The following is a 26,146-nucleotide window of genomic DNA, read 5'->3' on the forward strand; positions in this document are numbered from 1 at the left end:
CCATAGTCCCTCTGATTAGCTGCAATTGTATAGAACAGCAGAAATGGCATGGATTTGAATTGTTTTATTTATACTATATTGAAATCATGAGCCACCATGAGAACTTTGTTAAAAAGCCTTAAATACATGAAATCTAAAAATAATTTTAGATTTGGGTGCAGGGTTGTTTTTCAAACGTGCTCCAATTCTACAAAGATACTTCTTATATAAAGAAGCTTAATATTTGGAGAAAATGTTTATTGCAGAATTACAGTTATGGAGCCAAGATTTTCCACAGGATCTATGTCATTATGCCAGGATATCTGTGATTCATTACTTTTTTAAAAAAACACCTAAAAGTATATCCAGGCAACTGATAATTTGATCAAGAAAGTAGTACAAAAGCGCATCCTTTCCCTGCATATAAGTTTTGAAATTTAAATCTTCCTTTCCCACTTTCCCAGCTCAGTTTGCTACATATTTGGGGGGGGGAGAGAGTGATAAAGAATACTAGCACCTTTATTAATCCTTCCCCAGGAATAAACTGTATCTGTTAAAGTGATGATTTGGATGAGGAAAATGGTACAAGGAAAATGGGTGAAACTCCCTCCGCTGTCCACAGAGGCTGCTTTTAGCAAAGACAAAACATCAGGAGATCAATCACAGATCTCCGGACATAAAATGCAAGTTGACCCTTAATAGATTTTAACTTAGGATAAATACTGCCTAAGAAAAATCCATGCTGCAGTTTAAATACGTGCTTTCTGAAGAGAGTGAACGTCTGTTATTCATCATCTAAAAGTAACAGAAAACCCCAAATGTACCTTTGCATGGTGTTTCTGCCAAGACCTTGTTTGTACTCAGAATTCCTCAGGGCTTCTGTCATACCAGGAATCAGGCTGATAACTAGAGACTGGTCCAAGACTGCCACTGCTTCCAAAATGCTGTAAACTTGATTATCATATACAGTAGTGTAATCTTGGATAAATTGCCTGAAGGAAGAAACCAGGGCATTTAGTGAAAGGTACAAAAACTGCTTCTCAAGAAAACAAATACTACCAAAGAAATGTGCATTTTTGTTTTAAGGCGACCAGGAAACAACACATGTTAATATCATAGGATGGAGCATATGCGAGAAAGAAAAATGAGAGCATTACACATTTTAAAAAATGTAAAACCTAAAACAAATCCAGCATGCTCCTATTGCACGCAGACCAATTATTTCACTGTAGAAACATATGATAAAGGGGGAAATTTTCAAACATTATGTCAAACTATGTTTAACATCAACCATAGTTTAGAATTATGCTTGGATCACATTCTCTCACTTTATCTTTGATTCCTCAAATCATCTATAAATCCAGCTTGCATCGCTGCGTGCCATAATGAGAAAGTAGACCACTTATACAGCATTTTTATTGATGTTCTAAGGCAAGTGTTTGCCTGACACCACTTAGTGACTCCATGGCTGAGTTGAACCCAAGTTTCCAGGTCCAAGGTCAGGATGTGTGCCTGACTGATGATGTGGACTATCCCTTTTAAGGTTCCCAACTTTGTTATTGGCCCCTAGTTCTGTCCCTTTATTACACATTTCCAGTAAAAAAACAAACAGATGTGCTATCAGTACTCTAGGAACCCTGCAGATCGGGGGATTCCTAGAGCATCACAGTGACATCACTTTTGGATTTCCAGATGGAAATGATATTAAGGCATTGCAAAGACATCATTTTGCCCTCCATTTCCCCCCACTTCTCATTTGAGCACCAGTGGGGATCTGGGAGGATCAACTGGAATCTTTCCACTAGAAGCAGGTAAGTGGCACCCCTAATTGTTATACAGTTGCAATGACAAAATAGTATCTGCCACTGATGTGGAGCAAGGACAGTGGAAGCAGAGTGTGATGACATCATATACTGGAAGTGATATACAAGCCAGAGTTTCAGATAACATGCAATTGTGCTTTAAAAGTTCATTTTCAATACTCCTTTTATGACTATAATGTGCTTTTCCCCTAAAAATTCAGTTTGGAGCGAAGGTGGGGGACACGTACCAAATGAATGGTTTCCTTATTTGCTGTCCAAACTTCAGGATAAACCATTGCCAAGAATGGCAGGACTATAAACAATCAACAGCAAATTATGTTAGGGGTAATTAGTTGCTTAAAAGAACATGCTTTCTGTCAAATGCCATGCAATCATTTCAGTGCCAATTGGCCCATTTTCTAGTTACCTAAACATGGAAGTCAGCTGGGTGGCAAACTCTTCTCCTGACCTTGCTTGGCAGCTTTCTATGACACACTGCAGAATCTCTGTAGACAGTTTTTTAACTGTAAGAGACAACATGGAGCCTTCAAACAGACCATCTGGAAAACAGCTATAGCTTTTCTTTTCTATTTTTTTAAAAGTATACAGGGAGCTGCCTTATAAAGTAATGCAATAAACAATAAACAGTGGTACTATTTTTAGGCTACAATTCTATACACACATTACTTGGGACTAAACCCTCATTTAATCAAAGTATCTTCTTAATACTTTTTCATCAGATTGGGCTTTTTTGGCCTTGGGTTCCTTTAAAATGTAGTCAGGGATAATGAGAAGCTACTAATTCTCCAGATAACTTCACTCAAGCCATTGTTTTCTCAACATCTGGCCCCCTCTCCCTCCCAAGGCTGCAATATAGGGATATACTATTGGCAGGGGTCATTTTGTAGAAAAAGAGCTGGAGGAACTCATCAGCATAACTCATTAGCACATGCCACGCCCCTTGCCATCACCAAAAATGTGTCATTAGCACAACTGATTTGTGTATGCCACACCCCCTGACATCACCTATCCTGGCTGTTTTGGACCCAATCCTGGCCATTCAGGGCTGAAATTGGGCCCAAAATGGCAAAAAGGGGCTGAACATGGCCAAAAAGAGGCCCAAAATGGTCAGGATCAGGCCTCTGATGAGCGGGAGAGTGATCCACCACCCGTCAGAGGCCCAATCCAGGCTGTTTTAGCCCCAATCCAGGACGAAACCGGCCCAAAATGGCCAAGAGTCAGGTGGGCGGGGCCACCTGACATGTGACCTCTTTGGGGAACTGCGTTCCTGCGCGTTCCCCCTCGAAATGAGCCCTGACTATTGGATCCTACCATTTTGTTCTATCTGTGCCACCACTGCAAAGCAGTTTGTCATGTTCATGCATTAACAAAAGAGTACCTCGCACTGAAGGAACACACATGTGCTAATGGAATGAAATGGTAGGATCCACCACAATAATATTTTTTCCATCTTACAGAGGTTTCATAACAATTAATGAGAGCACCATGAATGGTATTAAATACTATATAAGTGCTAAATTGTAATATGGACAATTATTCATTTTCATCCTGCCTTTCTCCCCAGCAGCTTACGTTGCTCTCCTCTCCTCCATTTTATTTTGTGTGTGTGTGACTGGCCTAAGGTCAACCAGCAAGCTTCTGTGACAGAGTCGGGGTTTGAACCTGGATCTCCCAGATCCTAGTCTGACTGTCTCACCACTACCCCAATATTGGTTCTCAAAAACTATATTACAAACAAGGCAAAGATTTCTAAAACTGAGTAACTCACCACACAAATATAGATTTTAGTTGCTGCCACTATTTCTCCTATCAGTTCCTTGGTCAGCTCTATTCTACACATGTAACTTGCAAGCTCTCGTCACTTCCAGGGCCTCTCATTTTCAGAGGCAGGCCATCCATACATGGATATTTAAATCACCAGAAAGGAGCTAGAGATGCAATAAAATTTCTTCACTTTTGTCAGCTGTACTGCTGTCAACATTGGAAAGAATCCCAGCTCCTTCCTGGAAAGAAGCCTAATGCCACATATGAGCAAAAAGAAGAAAATAAAGGACCACATACTTCCTCCTCTGCAGAAAACACTTCAAAGAAGATTGGGGTTCTATTAATTCTAAACTAAAGAAACTGTCTTGGGAACTGGATACTTTCACAGGCAACAAGTAGGTGATCATGGCTAGGGGTGTGCACATCCCCCCCCCGGGCAAATTTGGTAAATCCAAATCTGAGGAAAAAAATGGAATTGCATTTGGAAGTGTGACTTGGCCATGGCAGCTTTGCCCCAGTGTGTTTCTGCAACAGGAGTCAGCTTCGACTTTTCCCCAAATAGGAAATGGAGTGGCTGGGGGCACTTTTTTCAGGGGCTCATAGAATTAGTTCCCGGGGTTTAATCTTCCTGAAACTTGGAAGGTCTTTAGAGGTCAGTCAGGAGTAGGTTCCCAGAAAATTTTGTGGAGTTTTCATGAAAAATGCCACCCACAGCCCCACCCCCGATACCCCTCACATATTTTCCCCAACAGGGAATAATGGAGAATGGGTGGAGGCACCTGCTTTGGCCAATCTTCATGAAACTTGAGGGTTATTTAGATAACACAGCAGTAGGTTCCCACTAAATTAGGTGAAGTTTGGATGAAAAATGACTCCTCCAGCCCACTGGATAGCTCCCAGAGTGATTTTCCCATAGAAAACAATAATTGAATTTTAACAATTTTTTGTTGTTGAAAATTCCTTAAAAATTCCGGATACCTGATTTTTGATTTGGAATACCTGGATTTTACCAAGTCAGTCAAATTTGGTATTTTAAACCAATTCTCAACTGAACTGCACACTCCTAATCTACACTTGAACATCTCCCTGAAACCTGTGAATATAACCCCTTTTCTCTGGTGCTTCAGAAATTTAGATCTGGTGACCATCTCAGCTGGTCAAATAGCATGGCCAGCCAATTCCAAAACACTATTTCCTAATCAAAGAATTCTTGGCTTGAAAGCAAGTTACTGAGCATGTAGAGACAAGTCAAACAGAAGGCCAAGACAAAAATCAGTAGGGAAACTTTTAATTTCCATAATAATCAGCGAACCTGCATTTCATAATATTACTATATACTAGGCTATAAAATACCTGCTGCACATGCAGAATGTGAGGTCCTTACACCAGAGCCACTTCTTTTTCACTTACATTTTAAAGCTATTCATTTATTTATAAGTTGATGGCAATGGATACATTTATTTAAAGTCCACACACTCACCTTGTGGTTCATTAACCAACACCAGGCATTTCAACACCAAAGGGAGTAGAAGCTTAACGTTGCACATTTCAGTGCTCTTGGTCCTCTGAAGTGCTTCAAGAATAAAAGTGAGAACTGATGCCAGCTGAGAAGGAGGAGCATGACCTTTGAACTGGAGGTAATTTTCACTGGTAAGAAATAGAAAGGGTTCTACATTACATTCGTGTCTTTCTCATAGTGTTTAAAGACAATGCTACATTAGCTGTCTGCCAGCTTAATCTTGCATGTTCACTCTTCAAACATAATAAATTTAAATCAATATATCCATACTTTAGCTTCCATCATAATGGCTATAAAAGATGCATACTCTTTTTAGGGCACTATCTCCATCCCATCTTGTTTTTTGTGCTAACAGATAAAGTGCAGCCATAGCTGAAGTTTTATACCCCTGCCTACTGTAAAAATGAAACAAATTTTGCCTAATCTTTAATTGGGCAGTACCTAAATGTCAAAAGATTTATCTCCTCCTTTTTTCCTGGATATTACCTGATGAGCTGCAGAGTAGTTTTGTACAGATGCAAGACTGCTGGGATGCTGCCAAAACCAGATATTGCCAGTAAAATAGGGTGTTGCCAAGCTTGAGAAGCAGAAGGTGAGGGAGGAAGAAATCGCTTAAAATATTGCTGAATAATGTTCCTTAGCAATTGGTTCAAATAGGCTCCTTGGGTCTGGGACTGGCAACATATGAAGGACAGTCCCTACAAAAGAAAATTCAAAAGCAGAAATAATCAAGAACAACAACAACAAAAGAAATTAAGTAGTGCCCATCTTGTAACAAAACCAAATAATAATCAAAGAGAGAGGCTTACCAGGGAGAGCAACTAAAGACCAAGCTGAAAACTCCCCTAAAGAAACAGTATACAAACAGTACTTCACCACTTCAACTACGCATTTCACAATATTTACTAGAAAGTGATAACAGTGAAGAAAGTGCAAAGTGCTACTCAAATATAATATCCTAAATATCATAAATACAATGTTACCAGAACTGCTCTGTTTGAATGGGGAATTAGCTTTAGCAGTCTGTAACTTAAAATTAGCACGGATCTTAACCTATGTTTACGGAGGTCCTGATTCCAGACACTCTAGTGACAAAGAGGCAGACTACAAATAGTTTCAATCACGTGTATTTACTAATAATGTGGCGTAAGCCTAAACTTGCACAAGCATACAAGAGAACACACAAGATCTAAGAAATACAGAGTAGGAAATGCAGAGACTTTCGCATTAGCAGGTTCCCAACGATGGTGGGGAATACTCACAATCCTGAAGCGAAGCAGAGACACAACAGCGAGGTGGCCCAATGCCAGCAATGGAACCACAGGGGGACAGCAAGGAAGTCTGGATAGGAATGGCCTAAGCAACGTGTGGTCTGAGAGACCAGCTTAAATACCCCAAAACATACCCTGGGGCTGGTGCTTTACTTGGTGGTTCTCACAGATTAAAACAAAGGTTCTAATGGGTTACTGAATGGCTTGGATGGGCCACTTTAGTAATCTGATTGTGATAAGTGACACCTCAGGAAGAGGGGACAAGAGGGAGGGGGAAATCCGAGTGGGCTGAATGGATGTTCCAGTGGACAGGGCTTGTCCTGATGTCATCAGCTCTGGAATGCGGAGGTTTCTTTGAGATGCATTCTCTAAGTGCTTGGGATGGTCGGCACTTAGTTCCTTCTCCGGGGCGGCTCCTAAGATATGCAGAGCGAGGCGAGGTACTCTCGCTGCGGACGTGGTGTGCCCGCTTTGCCGAAATGGCTTCTCAAAGCAGTCTTCTTCCCTGGGTCTTCTGGCTGCCTGAGAACATAGATGCCGGCTGGGCATAGCTGGGGCTGGATAGCAGGCTGCCCGGTAGCGAGGGCAAGCTCGGCGACTGGCCCGCGGGAGTCTCCAGGCGGGAACTGACCAGGGAGCACCTAGCCAGGCTCGCTGGAGGTTTCCCCGGCAGGCGCCCGGCTGCTAGCAGCGGCTTGGGCCCAGACGAGGCAGGCTTCCATGGAGGCAGGGGAAACAGCACTTAAAACATAGTCCAAAGCAGGGAACAGGCATGGTCCGTGGCAGATGGCGGTGCAGGCACGGGGTACGCTTGTAACAGAGTCCAAACACACACTGGAAAATCCAGATACAGGTCAGGGCAGGGTTGCCCAGGAAAAGAGTCCCTTGTGCAGTTATCCAAACATGGATTCAGGGAACTACACAGTCTATTGCAGCAGTAAGGTAATAAACACGCAGGCAGGAAACTGACACGTATACCAGAACACACACGTGCAGGGCAATCTTTGTGTAGCAGTGGAACAGTGATGCAGGAAACTTTAACACAGTTCATGGCAGGCCTCAAAGCAGGAGAGGGGGCCTACTTGGCAACAACAAGATCCACAAATAGTTAATACAATGAATAAATACAAATTTACAAAAGTCGTATTCCAATACATATATCAAACAGTAATTCCATTATAAAGAACACTTCATCATGAATCCACAGTACATTCCGTATGTTGGAAAAGTCTATAGCGTCACAAGTGAGCTGAAACAATTCTCCATCTCCACTTTGGTGGAACAGGCAACTAGAGTTTGGGCGTGTCCTGCCTCCACTAAGGGAGCAGCTTTTCTGGAAATCTCAGCAAATGATATGTCCCGTCTTTGTATACACAATCACGATTTCAGAGGAAAGGAGACCAGAACATGAATATCTGGCTTGGTCTGTGTACTAGTCAACGCATTCACATAATGCAGCAAAGCAAACTGGGTCTAAATAGTTCCTAGAAGCAGCAAAAGCAAAACACACATGAAAAGAAAGACTAAATGTAGCAAGCTTTCCTAGGCATGGCAATTCCTCTGAAACCACTATGGCCTCAATTAAGAGGATTAGTTCTCTGCTAATTAGCTTGCTGACATTAAAGGCATCATTTTTCTAATATTCATTTTGTAGTTTTTTAAAACTGTCTTCAATCCAAGTAACCTGAAAACCTGCTGCAAAGTAACCCCATATCCTGTATGTTTAAGACCACAAGTGAGAGTGTTAAAATTCAGACAAAAATTTCTTTGATTACCTTTGCTTTTGGATGTAAAAATGTTCCTTTCCCTAAAACTACTATATGAGCATGCTTATTGCATATCACTACAGATATGCTCAGTACCTTCACCTAGCATCTGTTCTGTATTCATTTTGGGTTTTTTCCCCTCCTTATTTCACATGAAGCCCTTTTTTGAGCTAGAGTTAAGACAGTTTTCTGTTCGTGACTTCTTGTTTGTTCTATGCATTTCCCCCCCTCCTATCTGTATAAACAGATTTCTTTGAGTACACTTCCCAAGATTGACAGGAAAGAAGGTAAATCATGAGTCTGCTGTCATAAGGGGTCATTACCGGAGAATTGACAAAGACTGTTACTTGGAATTCACACACTAGCAAAATGGTCAAGCATCAGCAACAAAGAAAAAATATCTTGGCAGGCCTACGCAACAGTAGAAGAGGACTTCAACAAATCGGTATAAAATATTCTAATATCATACAGTTTCAGTAATCAATACCAAAACTGTTTATATTTTTGGAAGAATTTTTTTAAAAAGTTTTGTTTACTAACATGGATAGCATTGTGAAATTAAAGCTCCAAAAACACACCAGTATTAACAGCAACAGTCAAAATAGTTGGACTGAAAAGACTGGCAGCAAAACTTCTGAAAATCAGAGAATTCAAGAGAAAAATCAGAGAAGCTGCCCCCCTCCCCCAGTGCTATTTGATGAGCTAATAAACTCGGATGTTCAACATTAGCAAATATGTCCACAAATTAGAATTTAGTGTTAAAATACAAGGCTAAATATAAGTATCACTCATCCACTGCCACCTGGCTCCAAGTGGCAGAGTTGGGCACACAGAGACAAAAATAGTCACAAGCCACATCTATTGCCTCTTCCATCGCTGCTGATTTGGTGTCCGAAGCAACTGCTTGGGTAGTGAATTGGTTCTGCTTGTAAATACCATTTATTAATACCCTCTAATGATTACACATGTCTGAGATGATCATGTCACTGGTATACCACGCATGATTAAAACTGCTTTATGGGTGGAGTGCCACAGAGCTTTATTCTTTTATGCATGCTCTTTAACAGATACTTGAGACCACTGAATGACATCATCCAGAGCTTTGAGGTTGGGTCATCAATATGCAGATGACACCAGCTCTTTATTTCATTGTCTAAACCTTGTTAAGTCTTGGTTCTGAACCGTTGCACTGATAATGTAGTCAGGACACCAAGGCAGAATAAGCTGAAGTTGAATTCAGACAAGACAGAGGTAATGCTGGTTGGAAAGACCGATGACTGCATCACTTGTTCTGGATGGAATAGAACTGACTTTTGAAGAGCAGGTTAAAATCTTGGGGGTGTTCATAAACTCAATGTTGCTGTTTGAAAAGCAGCTGGGCACCATGGCCAAAAGTGCCACCTGCATGTGGTTCACCAACTCTCTTATTTTTTGGTTTTAATACTATTTTAATGATTATTTGCACGTTGCCTTGAGCCAAGAAGACAGACAGTATATAAATATTTTAATAAATAAGTAATAAATATATGCATGCAGGCCCTGATCTGGATAGCTCAGGTGAGCCTGATCTTGTCAGATCTCAGAAGCTAAGCAGGTTTGGCTTTGGTTAGTAATTGAATGGGAGATCACCAACAAAGACCAGGGTTGCAGAGGCAGGCAATGGCAAGCCACCTCTATTAGTCTCTTGCCATGAAAACCCCACCAGGGGTTGCCATAAGTCAGCTATGACCTGAGGGCACTCTCCACCACCACATGCAAGCAGGTAGAAATCTCATCTTTCTCCTCTCCTCTATCTTGGAGTTACCCTTGCTAGGCATCTACTACTCACCAACCCTATGCAGAAATCTGCCCCCTTAGAATACAGTGTTAGTGGACCAAAACCCACTATGTAGGAAAAAACAGGTCACAAACATTCTAATAATCAATAGAATATTTTTAAAGGTTTACAAATTATTTAAACAACAACATCAACACCAGGTAAATTCAGCCTTAAAACTTCTCAACATCAGTAGCTAAACTCTAAGACTGCAACTAGTCTTGTTCTGTTTATGAAACCCCAAAGAAGCAGCACTATGAACTTCCTTGGGTAACCTTGGATAGAGTGGCAGTCCTTCAAATTCTCCTTGTGGTACTATCTTAATGACCGACTCAAGAGATTTTGTTTAAGATGAAACCTCACAAAATCCCTTGTGCTTTGTTTTGTCTAATACCATCTCTACCACAACTCCCACAGGCCCATCCAATGGTTTCTCTGCCCTACCATTTGGGAATACTTGCCTACTTCTAAAGAAACCTAAGCTTTCTTTAACTCACTGAAAGTGGTTATAAGACAAAGTCACACATGTAGCTGATCTGAGAAGAATTTGTTTACCGCTTTTCTTGTTGTAAGTAGACATGAGCACGAACTGAAAAAAAACAAACCACGTGATTCGTAGTTCGTTGCATTCCACAAACCAGAAACCACGAACTTCCACCTTTTCCAGTTCATGAATCAGTTTGTGGTTCGTGGAATTTCAAATGTCTGGTGCCGGCTGCTGAAGCCGGCATCAGGCATTTGAAACAGACAGCCCCCTTCTCCTGCTGCTTGTGCCAGCAGGAGAACAGGGCTGTCACTATCACACACCCCAAGCTGGCTTCAGCCTGGCTGAAGCTGGTGCAGAGTGTGTGAAGCTGACAGCCTTGTCAGCAGGAGAATAGGGTTGTCAGCTTCACTCACCCTGTGCCGGCTTCAGCCCATCGGCTGAACCGGTGAGGTCTGTCAAACTGACAGCCCCCATTCTCCTGCCACCCAGGGCAGCTGGAAAGGGGGAGAGTTTGAAGGGAAGAAGGTTCCCCGCACCGTTTGCAAGCAGCGTGGGGAACCGTCTATCCTTCAAACTCTCCCCCCATTCCACCAGCCAGCTGGAGAACGGGGTTGTCAGCTTCACTCACCCTGTGCCGGCTTCAGCCCATCAGCTGAACCAGCGAGGTCTGTCAAACTGACAGCCCCCATTCTCCTGCCATCCAGGGCAGCTGGAAAGGGGGAGAATTTCAAGGGAAGAAGGCTTGCAGGCAGCACAGGGAATGTTATTCACTTCAAACTCTCCGCCCATTCCTCTAGCCAGCTGGAAGGGGGAAGAGTTTGAAGGGAAGGTTCCCTACACCGCGTGCAAGCAGCGTACGAAACGTACTTCCCTTCAAACTCTCCCCGCATTCCTCCAGCCAGCTGGAAAGGGGGAGAGTTTGAAGGGAAGAAGGTTCCCCGTATCGTTTGCAAGCAGCGCGGGGAAACTTCTTTCCTTCAACTCTCCCCCCATTCCACCAGCCAGCTGGAGAAGGGGGCTGTCAGCTTCACTCACGCTGCATCGGCTTCAGCTCATCTGCTGAAGCCAGCGTGGGGTCTGTGAAACTGACCGCCCCGTTCTCCTGCCAGCCGAGAAGCATGAGAACGGGGCTGTCAGTTTCACACACAATCAGTGTCGCCAGCCTGTCTGGCTTTAAAAACCGCTGGCGACTCGCACGAATTGAAGAAAAAAGTCATGGAGTTCGTGGAAAATGTGGTCCCACGAACCGCGTTTTCATGAACCACAAATCAGTCTGGTCCATGCGTTGTTTTTTTTGCTTCGTATTGTGATTCGTGCCCACCTCTAGTTATAAGTAGACATGGGCACAAACAGGAAAAAAAACCCAAACAGGCTGTTCGGTGTTTGTTTGCAACGATGAACATGAACAGCCAACTGGTCCCGAACATGTCCCGTTCCCAAACGTGTTCGGTGTTCGTCGGTGCCAGGGCGACCCCCTTAGCACTTAGAGCCCATATTCACAGAGAATATGCAGCAGGCTCTCCTCCAGCCATCACCCAAGTTTGGTCAAGATTGCAATATGGATGTTGGAGTTATACATTCCCAAATTCCAGCAGCCCTGGAACCAGAGGGAGGGGGTAGAGCCCTAGCCCAACACTCCCAGAGATCTGACCAGATCAGGCAGTGATAATAATGTGAGCCCTCAGCAGAGGTGCCCACTGAGCTTGGCCCCAGGGCCTGGCAGCAGCCCTAGAACCAGAGGGGATAGCTCCCTATCCCACCCACCATATACAGAAACATGCCCAACTCCAATGCACTCTCCCACTCTCTCCTCCCAAATGCTATTAAGAGCTCTGTCCCACTCCATTGCTTGCTGAAGGTGAAACCAGAACTCAGAGTGCAGTGCCCTTTTATAAGCTGAGGACTGATTGAGAAACGCAGGAGGCCTATGGTTGGCAGTCAGAACTGCCTAACAGGGTTTGCAAGGATAAGATTGGAGTTCCCATGGCCACAGAACAACCCCTTCCCCCCTCCCTGGTGTCTGCTCCCACGTTACCAATTGTAACCGATTTGCAGCTCCACACTTGGAAGGAAGACCTGCCCATCAAGCTAAGTTGGCCTTTGATTGGGGTGTCCAGGGAGACAGAGGGAGTGCAGACAGAGTTCAGGCACTCCCCCGCTCCGTTGCTGAGGCAATTGATTGAAGGCTCTTGAGTGTCTAGCTTTCTGAACGGCGGCCGAGCACAACCAACAAGGCTTGCACCAACCGCCTGTTCAGCTTAAGTGGCGTATCAGGAACAGCCCTTTCGCGAGCAGCCAAGCGGCATGTTTGTGGGTTTTTTCGTTCGTAATGCTGTTCGTGCCCATGTCTAGTTATAAGCTGTGAGATGTAATAAAAATCAACTTAGCCCTTATTGCAGTTGTACTTCTAGTAAAATACAAAAAGCGAAGTATTGTCTTTTTTTTCTTTTTTAAAAAGCAAAGTCATTGTTTCTGAAACTATTACAGTGCAGGTATAACAGAAACTGAAAGTGCTTAGCTAGAAATACTGATAAGGATATCTTGTATTCAAATTGGTGCTGAAACTAGTACTAGAAGAGAAAAAATAACACGATAAAGGGTCTATGAAGAGGAGACTGCAAAAGTAAGCTGGCCAAGTCATTTAGTAACAGTTAGTGGAACGAAACACTGAGATAATATATATCATTATTTCACCTCATATCCTTATCATTTAACAAAAGTATACTGGTGGACCAAGCTACTGTGGGGGGAAAAAAAACCATGTCACTCCAGGCGAATCTGGTTACCTGTATGAACTCATAACTCCATGCCACACATTCTGTTATGGCTAAAGCACAAATTCCATTCACTTTCCATTTCAACTATTATGTACTTTACAAGGAGGAGACTTACAAGGATTTGCGACTCGTTTTCCCTTCCCTACTATTTCCACTTTTCTTTTCTTTTTTTTGTAAATTTTTATTTTTAATTACTAACCGCAAAAACTACAAAAAGGGGAAAAAGGGAACAGGGGGAAAGGGAAGAAACAACATGTAAAAAACACACACTACATCTACAAGTATTGCATCCCCTTCATAATACAATTATTTAAAGTTAAACTTTCTAATATGCTATTAGATTGGTAGATCTTATAAGATACGAACTACAGTCAGGATCAGGTCTTCTTCCCCCCCCTCCCCTGCGTCTCGGTCGCAGCTCTCTCTGAACAGCTACAGTAGCTGTGCTCACTCCCTCCTCCCCATTCCCCCCTTCAGATCCTAAATCTTCTCCTTGCCGAAACTCTTGATGATTAAACACAAAGTCCCTCAGCTGTGCTTCCGATGTTATCTTGTAGGCTTGGTCTTTATAACTGAACCAGATGCCTTCCGGAAATAACCATTTGTATTTTATTTCACGCTTCCTCAGAAGAGCTGTAAACCTTTTATATTTGAATCTTTTTTTCCGAGCTAAAAATGGAATGTCCTTCAGTAGCTTAACCTTGTTACCCAGAAAGTCCAAGTCCACATTGTACGAATTATATAAGATGGTGTCCCGAGTCTTCTTAGATGAAAAATCAATAATAATCTCGCGAGGCAGCTGACGCTTCGTTGCATATTTTGAAGATGTCCGGCGGACTTCCAGAATATCGCTTTTTAACTCTTCTTTAGTTGCCTTTGCGAATGACGCCAAAAGTTCCGACACCAAATCCTTTAAGTTTTCACTTTCCTCCTCCTTCACATTCTGAAGACGCAATACCGTCTGAGCACAATCCACTTGTAACCCTATCAATTGATTCTCCAAAAGCTTTTCTTCTTTGTTTGTTGCTTTCATGAGTACTGCGTTTTCCCGAGCAGACTGCTCTGCCCCAGATGCTACGTCTTTAATGGTTTTCACTTCGTTCTCAACTGAGCCAACCCTTTGACTGATTTCATTTAGCTTATCAACAAAGGGCTTCATAGCTTCAACGACCGACCGTTTAACCACCTCTTCAAGAGACTCTGCTTTCCCCTGCAAAACAGCTGAAACAGATTTGCCCACAGCAGGGCTCTGCTTTTTCGTCACCATCTTGGGGGGGGGGGGGGAGTCCGCCAACTAAGTTCCAAAACTCAATGAAGGGGAAGCTATCCGAACCTTCTTAGCTTCAACTCCCACCAATCCTTTGCATACGCTTAGAATAACAGAAGGGATTCGCTTACTTTCAGGTTTTCACCTTAAATCTGCTTGTTGCCGTTCTCCATGGCCCGGCAGCACGCAATGTGCTGCGCAAGTCTGCCGGCCTCCGTAGGAGCAAACGGGCAATTTACCCCCTGCATTTCCTCTTTTCTTTACTTGATAGCCTCCATAGTCTCTCCCCCCTTTTCCTGCTTCCTTCTCTCCTTCCCACCCATGTATGTATGTACGTATGTATGTACGTATGTATGTATGTACGTATGTATGTATGTATGTATATTCCACCTTTCTCACTGAGACTCAAGGCGAATTATATAGTGTGAAATTAGTACAATCAATAGCAAGGACAAGGGCAGGCATTTCCATACAGTGTCAAGAACAATTCTGTAAACAATGTCATTAGGTAAATGAATACAAGTTTACAAAGACATAGCATTAGCAAGGATCCAATACAGAGTTGAAGAATTGCTGAAACAGAACATAATCAAGTCTAGGACTTACATTAAACAACATGAAGCACACGTAATGTATAGGAGTACATATTTAAAACAACAGATAATATGTAAGGCAACATAATGATGAAATCTATGGTTCCAGTCCTAACTCATTAGCTAAACATCTGAGACCCCCTTCCTACAATACCACCCTGAGAAAAAGCCTTCTTGAATAATTCGGTTTTGCATCGTTTGCAGAAAGCCAGGAACGTGGGGGCTCTCCTGACCTCCTCAGGTAGGCCGTTCCATAGGGTAGGGGCCACCACAGAGAAAGCCCGTGTATGGGCTACTGTTGATTTCACCCATGTATAGGCTGGCACCTGTAAGAGACCCTGTTCAGGTGAGCGAGGCTGCCGTAGAGGGACATAGGAAGGGAGGCCTACCTTTATCCTTAGCTTTCCATCATTTCCTCCCCTTGGCTGCCTCTCCCTGGCTGAAAACTCTGGCTGAATTGTGTGGTGCCAGTTGCTGGGCCAAGCTGAGCCCAGTTGTGTAGTGCCAGCAGACTGGGTGAGGAACCTGCATGGACATGTGGGAGGTATATCACTTTCCCCTGTATCTCTCTCCCTACAATATTTTCTCTTTCCCTGCTCCTGACAACCTTTCCCTGTTTCCTTCTCATCTTCCCATGCACCAACTAACCTACCTTTTATCTGCCCACCATCTTCAACTATGTTTATTATTTCTTTCTTTCATTTATTCTCCCTACTTTCTCCACAATGGGGATCAAAAACAGCTTATATTATTTCTCTCTTTTCTATTTTATTAAACTACTGAACTACTACAACTTCTAGACAAGTTATAACATACTGAGTAAAATGGGGAAAATATTAATTCAACATATATTTCTGGTTTTATAATATGATTTTGTTATTCTTTAATTCTCCTTAAGTGAAGAAAATACTTTTGTTTGATCTCAAAGATTCCCTTAAGCAAAGTTCCAGCAAAATTTAATTAGATGTCAGCCTTTTCATATCAGTGAGGAATACCAGGAAGCAAGTTGCTTTAGGACCTTATACTATAAAACACCCAAAGGATGTTTGAACAGCAACTGAAATCCAGGAAGCAGTGGCCCACTACTAGGACATTTCAACTCAACAATAAATATGTGAAGCTCCACTGCCAGGCATCAGTTTTCCAAAGGGCCACTTAGTTCACTAGAAACTATATAGCTATATACACCCACCTGAAGAAAACGAGGAAGATTCTCCCGAATGGCAGCCAACATTGCTGCAGGGAGTCCTTTGTCTTGCTGTAACACAGCATGTGGCAAAAGCAAGCAATCTATTATGCGGAACAAGAGCGGTTGTGCTTTGGAAGTAGCCAGTATGGGTGCCCAAGACTTCACAAGACATCCTATTGAATATAATTAAAGAGACCCAAAAGATAAAATTGCATGAGAAAGGGAGGAATATAAACAGGCATTCTGTTGGGTGGCATTTGCTAGTAACTATAGCAACCAAGTTGTCTCATTTTCATATAGCCTGCTAAGTCAACTTCAAGATAGTATAGCAAAATGAGAACTCTGTTTCAACAAATAACTGACATTTCAGTGCCGGAAAAGCAGTTTTTCAAAAAGAATAATTTCATTGTTGAATGGTAATTGGTAATCACAATGGGTAGATGCTTGAACTACAATATATATTGCAAGATACCATGAATAATGTCTCCCTCAATTCAAGGTTTAACTGTTATACTGTACAGCCTTAGATCCAGAGGAGTTAGCCGTGTTAGTCTGTAGTAGCAAAATCAAAAAGAGTCCAGTAGCACCTTTAAGACTAACCAATTTTATTGTAGCATAAGCTTTCGAGAATCAAGTTCTCTTCATCAGATCAGTTCGGATCAGGCATCTGATGAAGAGAACTTGATTCTCGAAAGCTTATGCTACAATAAAATAAAATTGGTTAGTCTTAAAGGTGCTACTGGACTCTTTTTGATTTTACTGTACAGCCTGTCCATAAAAGTTTCAATCAATCCTATAAATGTTTTTGGTTCCATTAGTATCTACTGGAGTGAACTGTTGGGTTCAAGGATGCTTCTCTTAGGGCATCTACAATGACTGGATTAAGTCACTGTAGCTAGGCCCTTTTAAATCATTTGGATTAAGTCATTTGGGCTAGGCCCTTTTCTGCTGCAGTCTTCCACTTCAGCGCACTCTCCACTGATGCTACTTTAAGAGCTTGACAATTTTTCAAGACTGACTATATTAGTTGTTTATTAGTGCAGCATTCTGAGTGGTCGTAAAAATTATTTCCAAAATGTTGAAACAGACAAACATGAAGGGCACAATCTAGTAAAAGTTAGTCATGACCTTTTAGGTGCAATTAAACTCCACACCAGTGCTTTCAACTGGACTAAATTGTGGTGAAACATTTGCTGGATTGTGCTCAAGGGGGTCACATTTGGTGCATTTCAGAATTAAATAAACGCCTGCTTAATGTTGTACTGAGTTGCTTCGAGCTATAGTTCTAAATAACAAAAAAGGAAAAGAACCCTGTTTAATTTATTTTGTGTGCTGAAAAAAAGTTAACACAGAAAGAGGCCATGCACTAAGAAATAAGTCCCAGCATGTGCTGTCTTCCTTTTTTTTCTTCACATACTCCATAAGATCATCTGAGAGAAAAAACTCTATTTGACCTCAGCTAATGTGTCCAATGGTCCTTATATTACTGTAAGCCATTTCACATAAGCTAAAGGCACCATTACCCAACATACAAGGAATACCTCTGACAGAAAAAAACAGATTTGCTTCCTTTGGCCAAAACCAGTCTAGATTCTTCTTACATTTGTTCTATATTAAAATTTTAAAAACCTTTACAACACTTAATTTTACAGTTCAAGAGGACTATTATTGTAATCTGCAAGGCCAGTGGATTACAGTAATAGTAAGACTCATCTCAAAAGCTCATTCATTTTACCATGACTTCCTTGTATACCTATATCAATATAGCTCCAGCCAAGAACTCCCTCCTTTGGTGGCCATTCCCAAGGCCAGAGGGAGAAATAACAATACCGAGACCCACTTTCCATCACACCTGAACTTATACTTATTTATTTTTAGAAAATTTATACCCAACCTTTCTGACCTCAAAATGGCTACCAAGGCAGTTAACAAATTAAAACACATACAATAAAATGAAATCTCAGAAACCACTAAAAAAAATACCCACATCTTTAAATCAAATAAAATTTAGAACTCATTGAAAGAATGGCTCCTTTTTTATGTTCTATTCACATCTCTCTCTTTTTTCAATTGCTGTAAGCTGCTTTCGGAACCAATATTTGGCTTTTAAAAAAGGTAGAATGAAATCAATACTGAACATGAGACTTAAGCAACAAGTTCTTAAAAACTTCTGTACAAGTAGTATTGATTTGGTACATAGTTTTTCTCAAGCATAACGAACAATGGTTATGAAAATTACCCATGATCCAGTAGGTGAGATGAAGTCCTTCAGCAGGCCCTTTCTTCATCAAGTAGGGTTTTATATATTTTAATACATCACCAAGATATTCTAGGGCCTTCATTACCATAGAAGATTTTTCATCTAGCGTTTTAAGATCACCATAATTTTTACCAACAGCCTAAAAGAATGATCACAGGCAGTAAAAAGTGTTGCATTAGAGAAGATGGAATGAGTCTTGATTAAAATTAAGTTGAAATATGGCAATGATAGTGGACTTCAATTCAGACATCCAAAAATAATTATTTTCCAACAATCCATGGCCCTTTATATTTTATAAGAGTTACTTTACCTTAATAAACTGAAATATAGCATTCTTTGGATCTTGTTTGTAGACTGACTCATCAACATAAGCCTTAGAGAAGATAGCTCCAACTTCTGGGAGCTTAAGTATCAATCTTGTGAGTTCAGTCAGTTGCTCCATATATATTTTATCTATTTATATTGAGAGAATACAGAATGGGTTATAGCAAACCCTTTTCCAGTGAGTTAGAAGCATCATCCCAATCACAGAATTGTTTAAAAATGCAAGTACATTGGATAAAAGAGAATGTACAGAAAACTAGTGAACAGTCTCAAAAGACATGTTTTTATTTCTCATTCATAAAAATATCCTGGGATCTATCATCTAACGTATCTTCTTTGCTCTAGTTATTTTCTGCCTTTTAAAGTGAATAGATGAACCATCACACACATGTACTGCTGCTATTCTACTACTAGACTCACCAGTCTAATGCTACTCTAGAAGTGGATATTCCAAAATTATTTACTATATGGTCTAGCTACCCTTTTAACATGCCTTCTCCACCTTTACTGTCACAATTAGAGTAGTTGAAGTATAGATTTTCTCCCATATTTCAATTGATAATTGTAGGTAAAGAGGCAGCGCTAATCAATGTTAGGGATTTAATAAGTAGGTTACCCGGGAGATTCACAAAGGGAATCCCATCTTTTCCCACATCCCTCACTGGGCTTATCACTCACTGGCCCACCCACACACCTGCAGTGCCACCACCACTAGCACATAGCTCATGTGGCAGGGGGTGGGAGGGCAGCAGCTCCCCTCTCTTCTCCACTATAAAGGTTGGGGTTTTAAATGTAGTTTGAAATCCTGATCTTTATAGTTGGCAGACAAGTTTGAAAAGAGGTAGTATGCTGTGTAGTTTTATCAGTGTGGTCTCTGCCCCAAATCCACCTGACCAACAGGCCAGCAGTAGCTTCTGAAAGCAGTTAATTCCAGAAGATATTTGAGGTAAACAGGGGGGGGGAAGGTACTTTCATTAACTTTCTTGGATGGTATAAGATTATTCAGTAAAGAAGCTAGAAACTATATACAACACACGGCACTTGTTGGGCTCACGAAGTTATAACATTTCAGTTAATAAGTTAGGAGTGCAGAGAATTGTTATCCTCCAAAATTTGATTCCTGAGGTAGATTTTTGGCCTTTCCCCAACCTTAGGAATCTCACAGTGTGTGAACTCCTTCTGGAAATTCCAGTTACTTAATGTGCAACCTGGGAAACCAGACTCTGGGCCAAGCTACACATGATGAATGATACTTGAACAGCAAGTTTATTTCTCCCTGTTCACTTGCCCTCCACTCAATCCACTTGCCGTTCAAGTGTTACTCGTCATGTGTAGCTTGGCCCTCTGAGACAGCACAGTTTCATCTTCAAAGTGTTTACTGAAGTTAACCTACTTTATTCCAAAAGCCAACATCTGAGACATACAAAGTCTCCTGAGAAGTGTTTTCTTCCTGCCTACTCCTCTGAAGGCACAAGCCCTATCTGAAAACATTCACTGTTTTAGTCTGTTCTCAAACCAGGGTCATTCTACTCACTCATTATATGTTCGGCCATAACTGACAAGAGCTGACAGTGTAAGAGAGTTCTGTCTTTCACTCCCCTCGCCCCCCAATCTGGCTTCTTCAGCCATCCATGGACTTGATCAGCAATTACCAGCTCAAGCAGCAGCTCCTCCAGTTTCAATCACGTCTGGTCCAGAGTGACATTCCTTTAAATAGTTTGCACAAGCATGGACAGACTTCCTCTCATATTTTTCTAAAAGCGTACGAACTATTACACAACGTCTTGTGCAAGCCTTTCCATAAGAGTGCTAAAAGCTATTTATTTGTATCATCTTTCTGCTCTCTTTTTTTTTGGATTCAGCTCCCCTACTTTCTCTGTGTAACAGTGAATAAAAACAAAATATAATCTCTCTAGAGGGTAAAAAATAACTGATTTCCCCCTTGTTTGTGGAATTGATTTTTCCTTATTTAACTTGGCTCTAACTTTATATAAGAACAGATTTTTTTTCTTGGAAATATAGCTTGGCAATATTTTCGTTCTTTACAAGCACTTAACCGAAAATAACCCCCAAGGAAATCCATCTTTTACAGATGAGATATAACATCAAGGAAGAATCAGCATAAAGAGACAAAATTTGTAATTGTATCAAAGGAAAATAAAAAAATTTTTTTGCATGTATTTGATTAAGTTTTTTATCTATGTATTTTATGTTATTTATAGTCTGCCTTTCTCACTGAGACTCAAGGTGGATTACATAGCATGAGATTAGAACAATCAGTAGCAAGGACAAGGGTAGGCATTTCCCTACAGTGTCAAGAACAATTCCATAAACAATGTCATTAGGTAAACAAATACAAATTTACAGAGACATTAGCAAGGATCCAATACAGAGTTGAAGGATTGCTGAAACAGAACATAATCCATTCCAGGATTGACATTAGACAACATGAAGCACAAGCAGTATATATGAGTACATATTCAAACCAATCGATAATATATAAAGCAACATAATGGTGGAGCCCATGGTTCCCAACTAATTGGCGAAACATCTGAGATCCCCTCCCTACAATACCACCCTCCTATGTGAGTAAAAAAGCCTTTTTGAATAATTCAGTTTTGCATTGTTTGCGGAAAGCCAAGAGTGTGGGAGCTCTCCTGACCTCCTTAGGCAAGCTGTTCCATAGGGTAGAGGCCACCACAGAGAAAGCCCGTGTACGGGCTGCAGTTGATTTTGCCCATGTGCAGGCTGGCACGTGCAAGATACCTTGTTCAGATGAGCAAAGCTGCCGTAGAGGGACATAGGGAGGGAGGCGGTCCCATAGGTATGTTGGGCCAAGGCCCTGAAGAGCTTTGTATGAAATAACCAGTACCTTGAATTGAGCATGGTAGCTGATAGGTAGCCAATGGAGTGACTGCAGGATGGGAGTGATGTTCATGCTCCTGCCTGCACCTGCTAACAGTCAAGCTGCAGCATTTTGCACCAATTGGAGCCTCCTAGTTAACTTAGATGGAGGACCAATATATAGTGCATTACAATAGTCAAGTTTTGATGTTACCATAGCATGGATCCAGGTGGCCAGGTTGGCTGTGTCAAGATAAGAAGCCATCTTCCAGGCTAGAGTGAGATTGTAGAAAGCATTTTTTGAAACTGTCATAACTTGTTTTTCTAGTAGTAGCGCTGTATCCAGTATAACCCCAAGGCTCTTAACCGAGTCAGTGAGGGTCAAACAAACTCCATCGAAAGTGGGGAGTACAATGTCTTTCAGAATATCTGACTTCACAACAAGCATCACTTCGGTCTGGTCTGGGTTTAATTTCAATTTGTTATTTTTCAGCCATTTTACCATGGCTGTCAGGCAGCGATCTAAGATTTCTACTGCATCCTGCGGGGACCTGGATAGCGAGATATAGAGGTGAATGTCGTCCGCATATTGATGACACCCAACTCCATAGCTGCGAATGAGTTCTCCTAAAGGTTTTACGTAGAGGTTGAATAACATGGGAGATAGGATTGCGCCCTGCGGACCCCCACAAGACAGTTCCCATTCTGGAGATAGCTGATTTTCAACGGTAACCCTTTGAGTCCGTTCCATGAGAAATGATTTAAACCAGTCCAGGGTACATCCTTTGATGCCCACTTCTGTTTTATTATTTAAATATTAAATAAATATACTTACGAGCTGTTTGGTCAATATTTGCCCTGGCGAAAGAATCAGATGGCTGACTGATAAACATTTGCAAAGTGCACCGAAACCATGACCGTACCAACCACGTCTCGTAGGACATATGGCCCATACTAGTAAGCACTTCAGACAATGCACTGCAAAAGAAATAACTTTTTAAAAAAATGCAAACAAGCAGTGGGTTTTCTTGTTAAAAAAAGATTTGCCAGTACTTATATGTAAGGTTGCACCGATTTCCACCAGTTCCAACTCAGAATTGGGAGACACCCCCACCAAAGATACCCGTACTCACTACTAGTGAGTACCACCACAAAAAAGCCCTTTCAAATGGTAAAGGCTTCTGTTGCCATCCTCACATACACTTTCCCTTCTTTTGTTTAATTGTTCACATACAACTACTAATGCCACTTTCTAGTTCATGCCCTTTTATCCATAGTAGCATAGAACATGATGTCATTTGCTCAAACTGGTCTGCAGGATTTATTTCATTTAGACACCATCTTTCTCCCCAGGGGGGACACAAAGCAACTTCCATTGTTTGCCCATCCTCTATTTTATCCTCACAATAACCAGGTAAATGTATATGACTGGCCCAAGGTCACCCAGCAAGCTTCTATGGCAGAGTAGGGATTCAAACCTCATCTCCCAGATCCTAGTTCAGCACCCTAACCACTACATCATGCTGGCTCTCACACTAGCTGACAGTGCTGCTGTGACGGACTGCACATTTAAAAGCCTGGAAATGCTGATTAAGGGTTAACCCCTCACAGAATCAGAGAGCTTTGAGCGACAGGCTACTCCAAGGCATCTAATTGGGTAGCATGAACTGGAAAGAGGAGGGCCTGTTTTTCTGCCCTAGCTGAGAGGAATCGAGTGTGAAGAGTTGGGTGATGGAGTCCTAACAGAGAGCAGTTTTAATAAGCCAGGAGAACTGGGGAAAGGTTGTAAAGAAACAGGCAAAAGAAAGTGGGTAGATCGTCTAAGGAGAGGAGATTTTCCCTACCCAGTCAAACAGGGAAGTAGCTCTGGAAAGTGAAGAGATCCCTGGTTTAGTGTGGTTGGAAATTGCTTGTGGAGACCTTCAGATTTAGATAAAAACTGAAGGAAAGAAATAGTACGTGAAAAGAAGGGGATTGGGGTACTAGGAAAGTGTATACCAGTATTCCTAACTCCAGAAGAGAAAGAGAATACTAAAAGAAAGTATGTTTGGGGAAAGCCAATGGAACAAAAGCCTCAAAACATAAACATTTAAGTATATGTGAAGAGTATATATAAAATGTTGAATTGCCTCAGAAATATTCAACCCTGATTTCACCTGACCGTTCCCCCATAAAATAAATAGTTAGTTTTGAATTTTAAAAATGCCTCTGGTGCCATTTCTACTGTTTAAGGAAAGGGAATGGCATAGCTGCAAAGCACCATTGCAGTCTACCAGGTATTTCTCACCTCATGCCTAGTATTTACCTATCTAATTTGACCTGTAGGATAGCTGGATTCATCTATTAATTCCTCTACATGACTGAAGGTTAAGAAAATGAACCGATACACCTTGTGACATAAAAGTTCACAGAAGAGTTTGGAGGCAGTAACCAATAGGATTTATAGTTACTGAAGTACTGGGACTCTAGAAGAATGCTCCTCCATTCAGGAACTTCCCTTAGCACTTTACCTTAACTTGATTAAACTATAGAAAACAGAAATAGATCTCTCGCTTGTCAAGATACATGCCAGTAGCATATGATAAAGAACTACAGGTCAATATTAATTTACACTGTTCCTCATTAACAAACCTGTGTGTGTCCATTTCTTCCACTTCAACAAAAAGCAAAAAGTAAAGTCTAGTCAGTATTCAACTCATCAGCTGATTGTTTGATACAGCTACCAGAAGCAACAGAAAGGGCTCAGTACTTCTCTATCTGAGAGGAGATATCAAGAACCTTGGAGATGGAGGCTGGACACATATAGGACATTTCCAGAGAATGTCTTGGAACAACAGTTCTATGTTTGCCCATGCTTCATGGCAACTTAGAAGAGTGAATGAAATATTACGCTGCACATCTCTGCTGCATCCTTGCAGAGGAAAAGGCTTATGGTACAAACTATATGGAAGGATACGTAGATGTAACAACTACAAGCACGCAAACAACACAATGCTAGTAGTTTCTCAACAGAAATCTGCATCTAGTTTTACAGGGTGTTTCATACATTTCAAAGGTTAGTGAATTCATTGTACCAAAATGTCATAATCTTTCTTAACATATGTGTACCCTTCTGGATACAGAACTTTTGCTTATATTTAGTTACAAAAATAACCTTTCACTTTTTCTCTTTTTATTCCTGTTCACACTGTAGAGGCTCCAAGGCAGTACTGGTGGGTCTAATATGGCCCTATTTCTTAAATAACTAAATGATCTGAAATTCTGTAAATGATCCCTAGGTATTATTAGCTGTTGCAAGCTTAAATAAAACAACACACCAAGTTACATACAAGTTTTAAATAAACAACACATCAAGTTACAATAAAAATCTAGTCTAGTAAAATAATAAATAGAATTAAAATGAGAAACAGAACGTGATTGCATTTGCAAAATTATGAACTATGGCTTCAAACTGTAGGTCACTGATGTTAATGACAAAATTCCTATTGAATCCAATGATTCTGGACATCTTCCTATATGGATTCTCTGGGCCTTCGACTACAGATTTTGTTAAATTGCTTACAGAGCCCAGGAGTTGGAAAGCTTCTTGTAGGTCATTTAGTTTAACTTTCTATCCTCAGGCAGTGTACTCTAAACTTAAAGTGTGCCTAACTGACACCTGTCCAGATTATTTTTATTTTATGTCACTTAAAAAATGTATTATGAACTCTCTTAGTAATACATTGAGATCCCACAATTGCAGAAGTATTATTCACAGGTGAATTCAAAACATCAAATAGAACTACCAAGAAAAAGGAAAGTTAAGTCATTCTGCTTACATATGTTGTTCAACTTATTTATACAGTACTAAGTAGAATGGACTGATCCAAAAATGCCTGTGCATGATAAGTGGAAGGTTCTGCCACTGAACCAAAGGAGATGTTTAAAATTTCTCATTTGAGATGCAGGAACATCCCTATGCCAAATTCCATGTAATCCTTGAAGGTCCTTTGAGCCTTAGGAACAACTCTTTGGTCTCATATGGAGGGCACAGAAAGAGATAGAACAGCCCATAAGCAGAGGGCCATGGTTTTTAGAAGCCACACCTATTTATCAGGGCTGGATCGAGGGGGGGGAGGGAGGGTAGTCTGCCCTCGGCGCTGCCAGGGAGGGGGCGCCGGGAGCAGCTTCCAGCTGCTGGGAGCACGTGGGCAGCAGCATGGGCAGCCTCCCGGCCACCCGCGCTGCCTTTCACCTGCCCCGTAGGACAGGGGGCGGCCGGCTTGCCGCGTGTCCCATGTCCTGCAGGGCAGGCAAAAGGCAGCGTGGCCACCCGCACCATTTGCCTGCCCCGCAGGACAGGGGGCAGCCGTGGGCGAATGGCGTGGGTGGCCTCACAGCCCCCCGCGCTGCCTTTTGCCTGCCCTGCAGGACCACGCGGCAAGCCGTCCGCCCCCTGTCCTACGGGGCAGGTGAAAGGCAGCATGG

The 26,146-nt window shown here is 41.7% G+C and overlaps 1 protein-coding gene across 1 annotated transcript in view; it reads right to left on the bottom strand.

Moving 5' to 3' along the window:
* The window catches only part of MMS22L (MMS22 like, DNA repair protein), a 117,339-nt gene that overhangs the window by 2,012 nt on the left and 89,181 nt on the right, over positions 1 to 26,146 (bottom strand). Inside the window, exons 17-24 of the mRNA XM_054996641.1 lie at positions 22,515 to 22,657; positions 18,822 to 18,964; positions 18,491 to 18,650; positions 16,255 to 16,424; positions 5,572 to 5,783; positions 5,047 to 5,213; positions 2,209 to 2,305; positions 804 to 971 (exon numbers count right to left, since the gene is read on the bottom strand). Coding sequence (XP_054852616.1) covers positions 804 to 971; positions 2,209 to 2,305; positions 5,047 to 5,213; positions 5,572 to 5,783; positions 16,255 to 16,424; positions 18,491 to 18,650; positions 18,822 to 18,964; positions 22,515 to 22,657 — 1,260 coding nt within the window. The remainder of the gene's footprint in view (positions 1 to 803; positions 972 to 2,208; positions 2,306 to 5,046; positions 5,214 to 5,571; positions 5,784 to 16,254; positions 16,425 to 18,490; positions 18,651 to 18,821; positions 18,965 to 22,514; positions 22,658 to 26,146) is intronic.

The sequence above is a fragment of the Eublepharis macularius genome, chromosome 1 (assembly GCF_028583425.1).
Source record: "Eublepharis macularius isolate TG4126 chromosome 1, MPM_Emac_v1.0, whole genome shotgun sequence".
NCBI classification, from domain to species: Eukaryota; Metazoa; Chordata; class Lepidosauria; order Squamata; family Eublepharidae; genus Eublepharis; species Eublepharis macularius.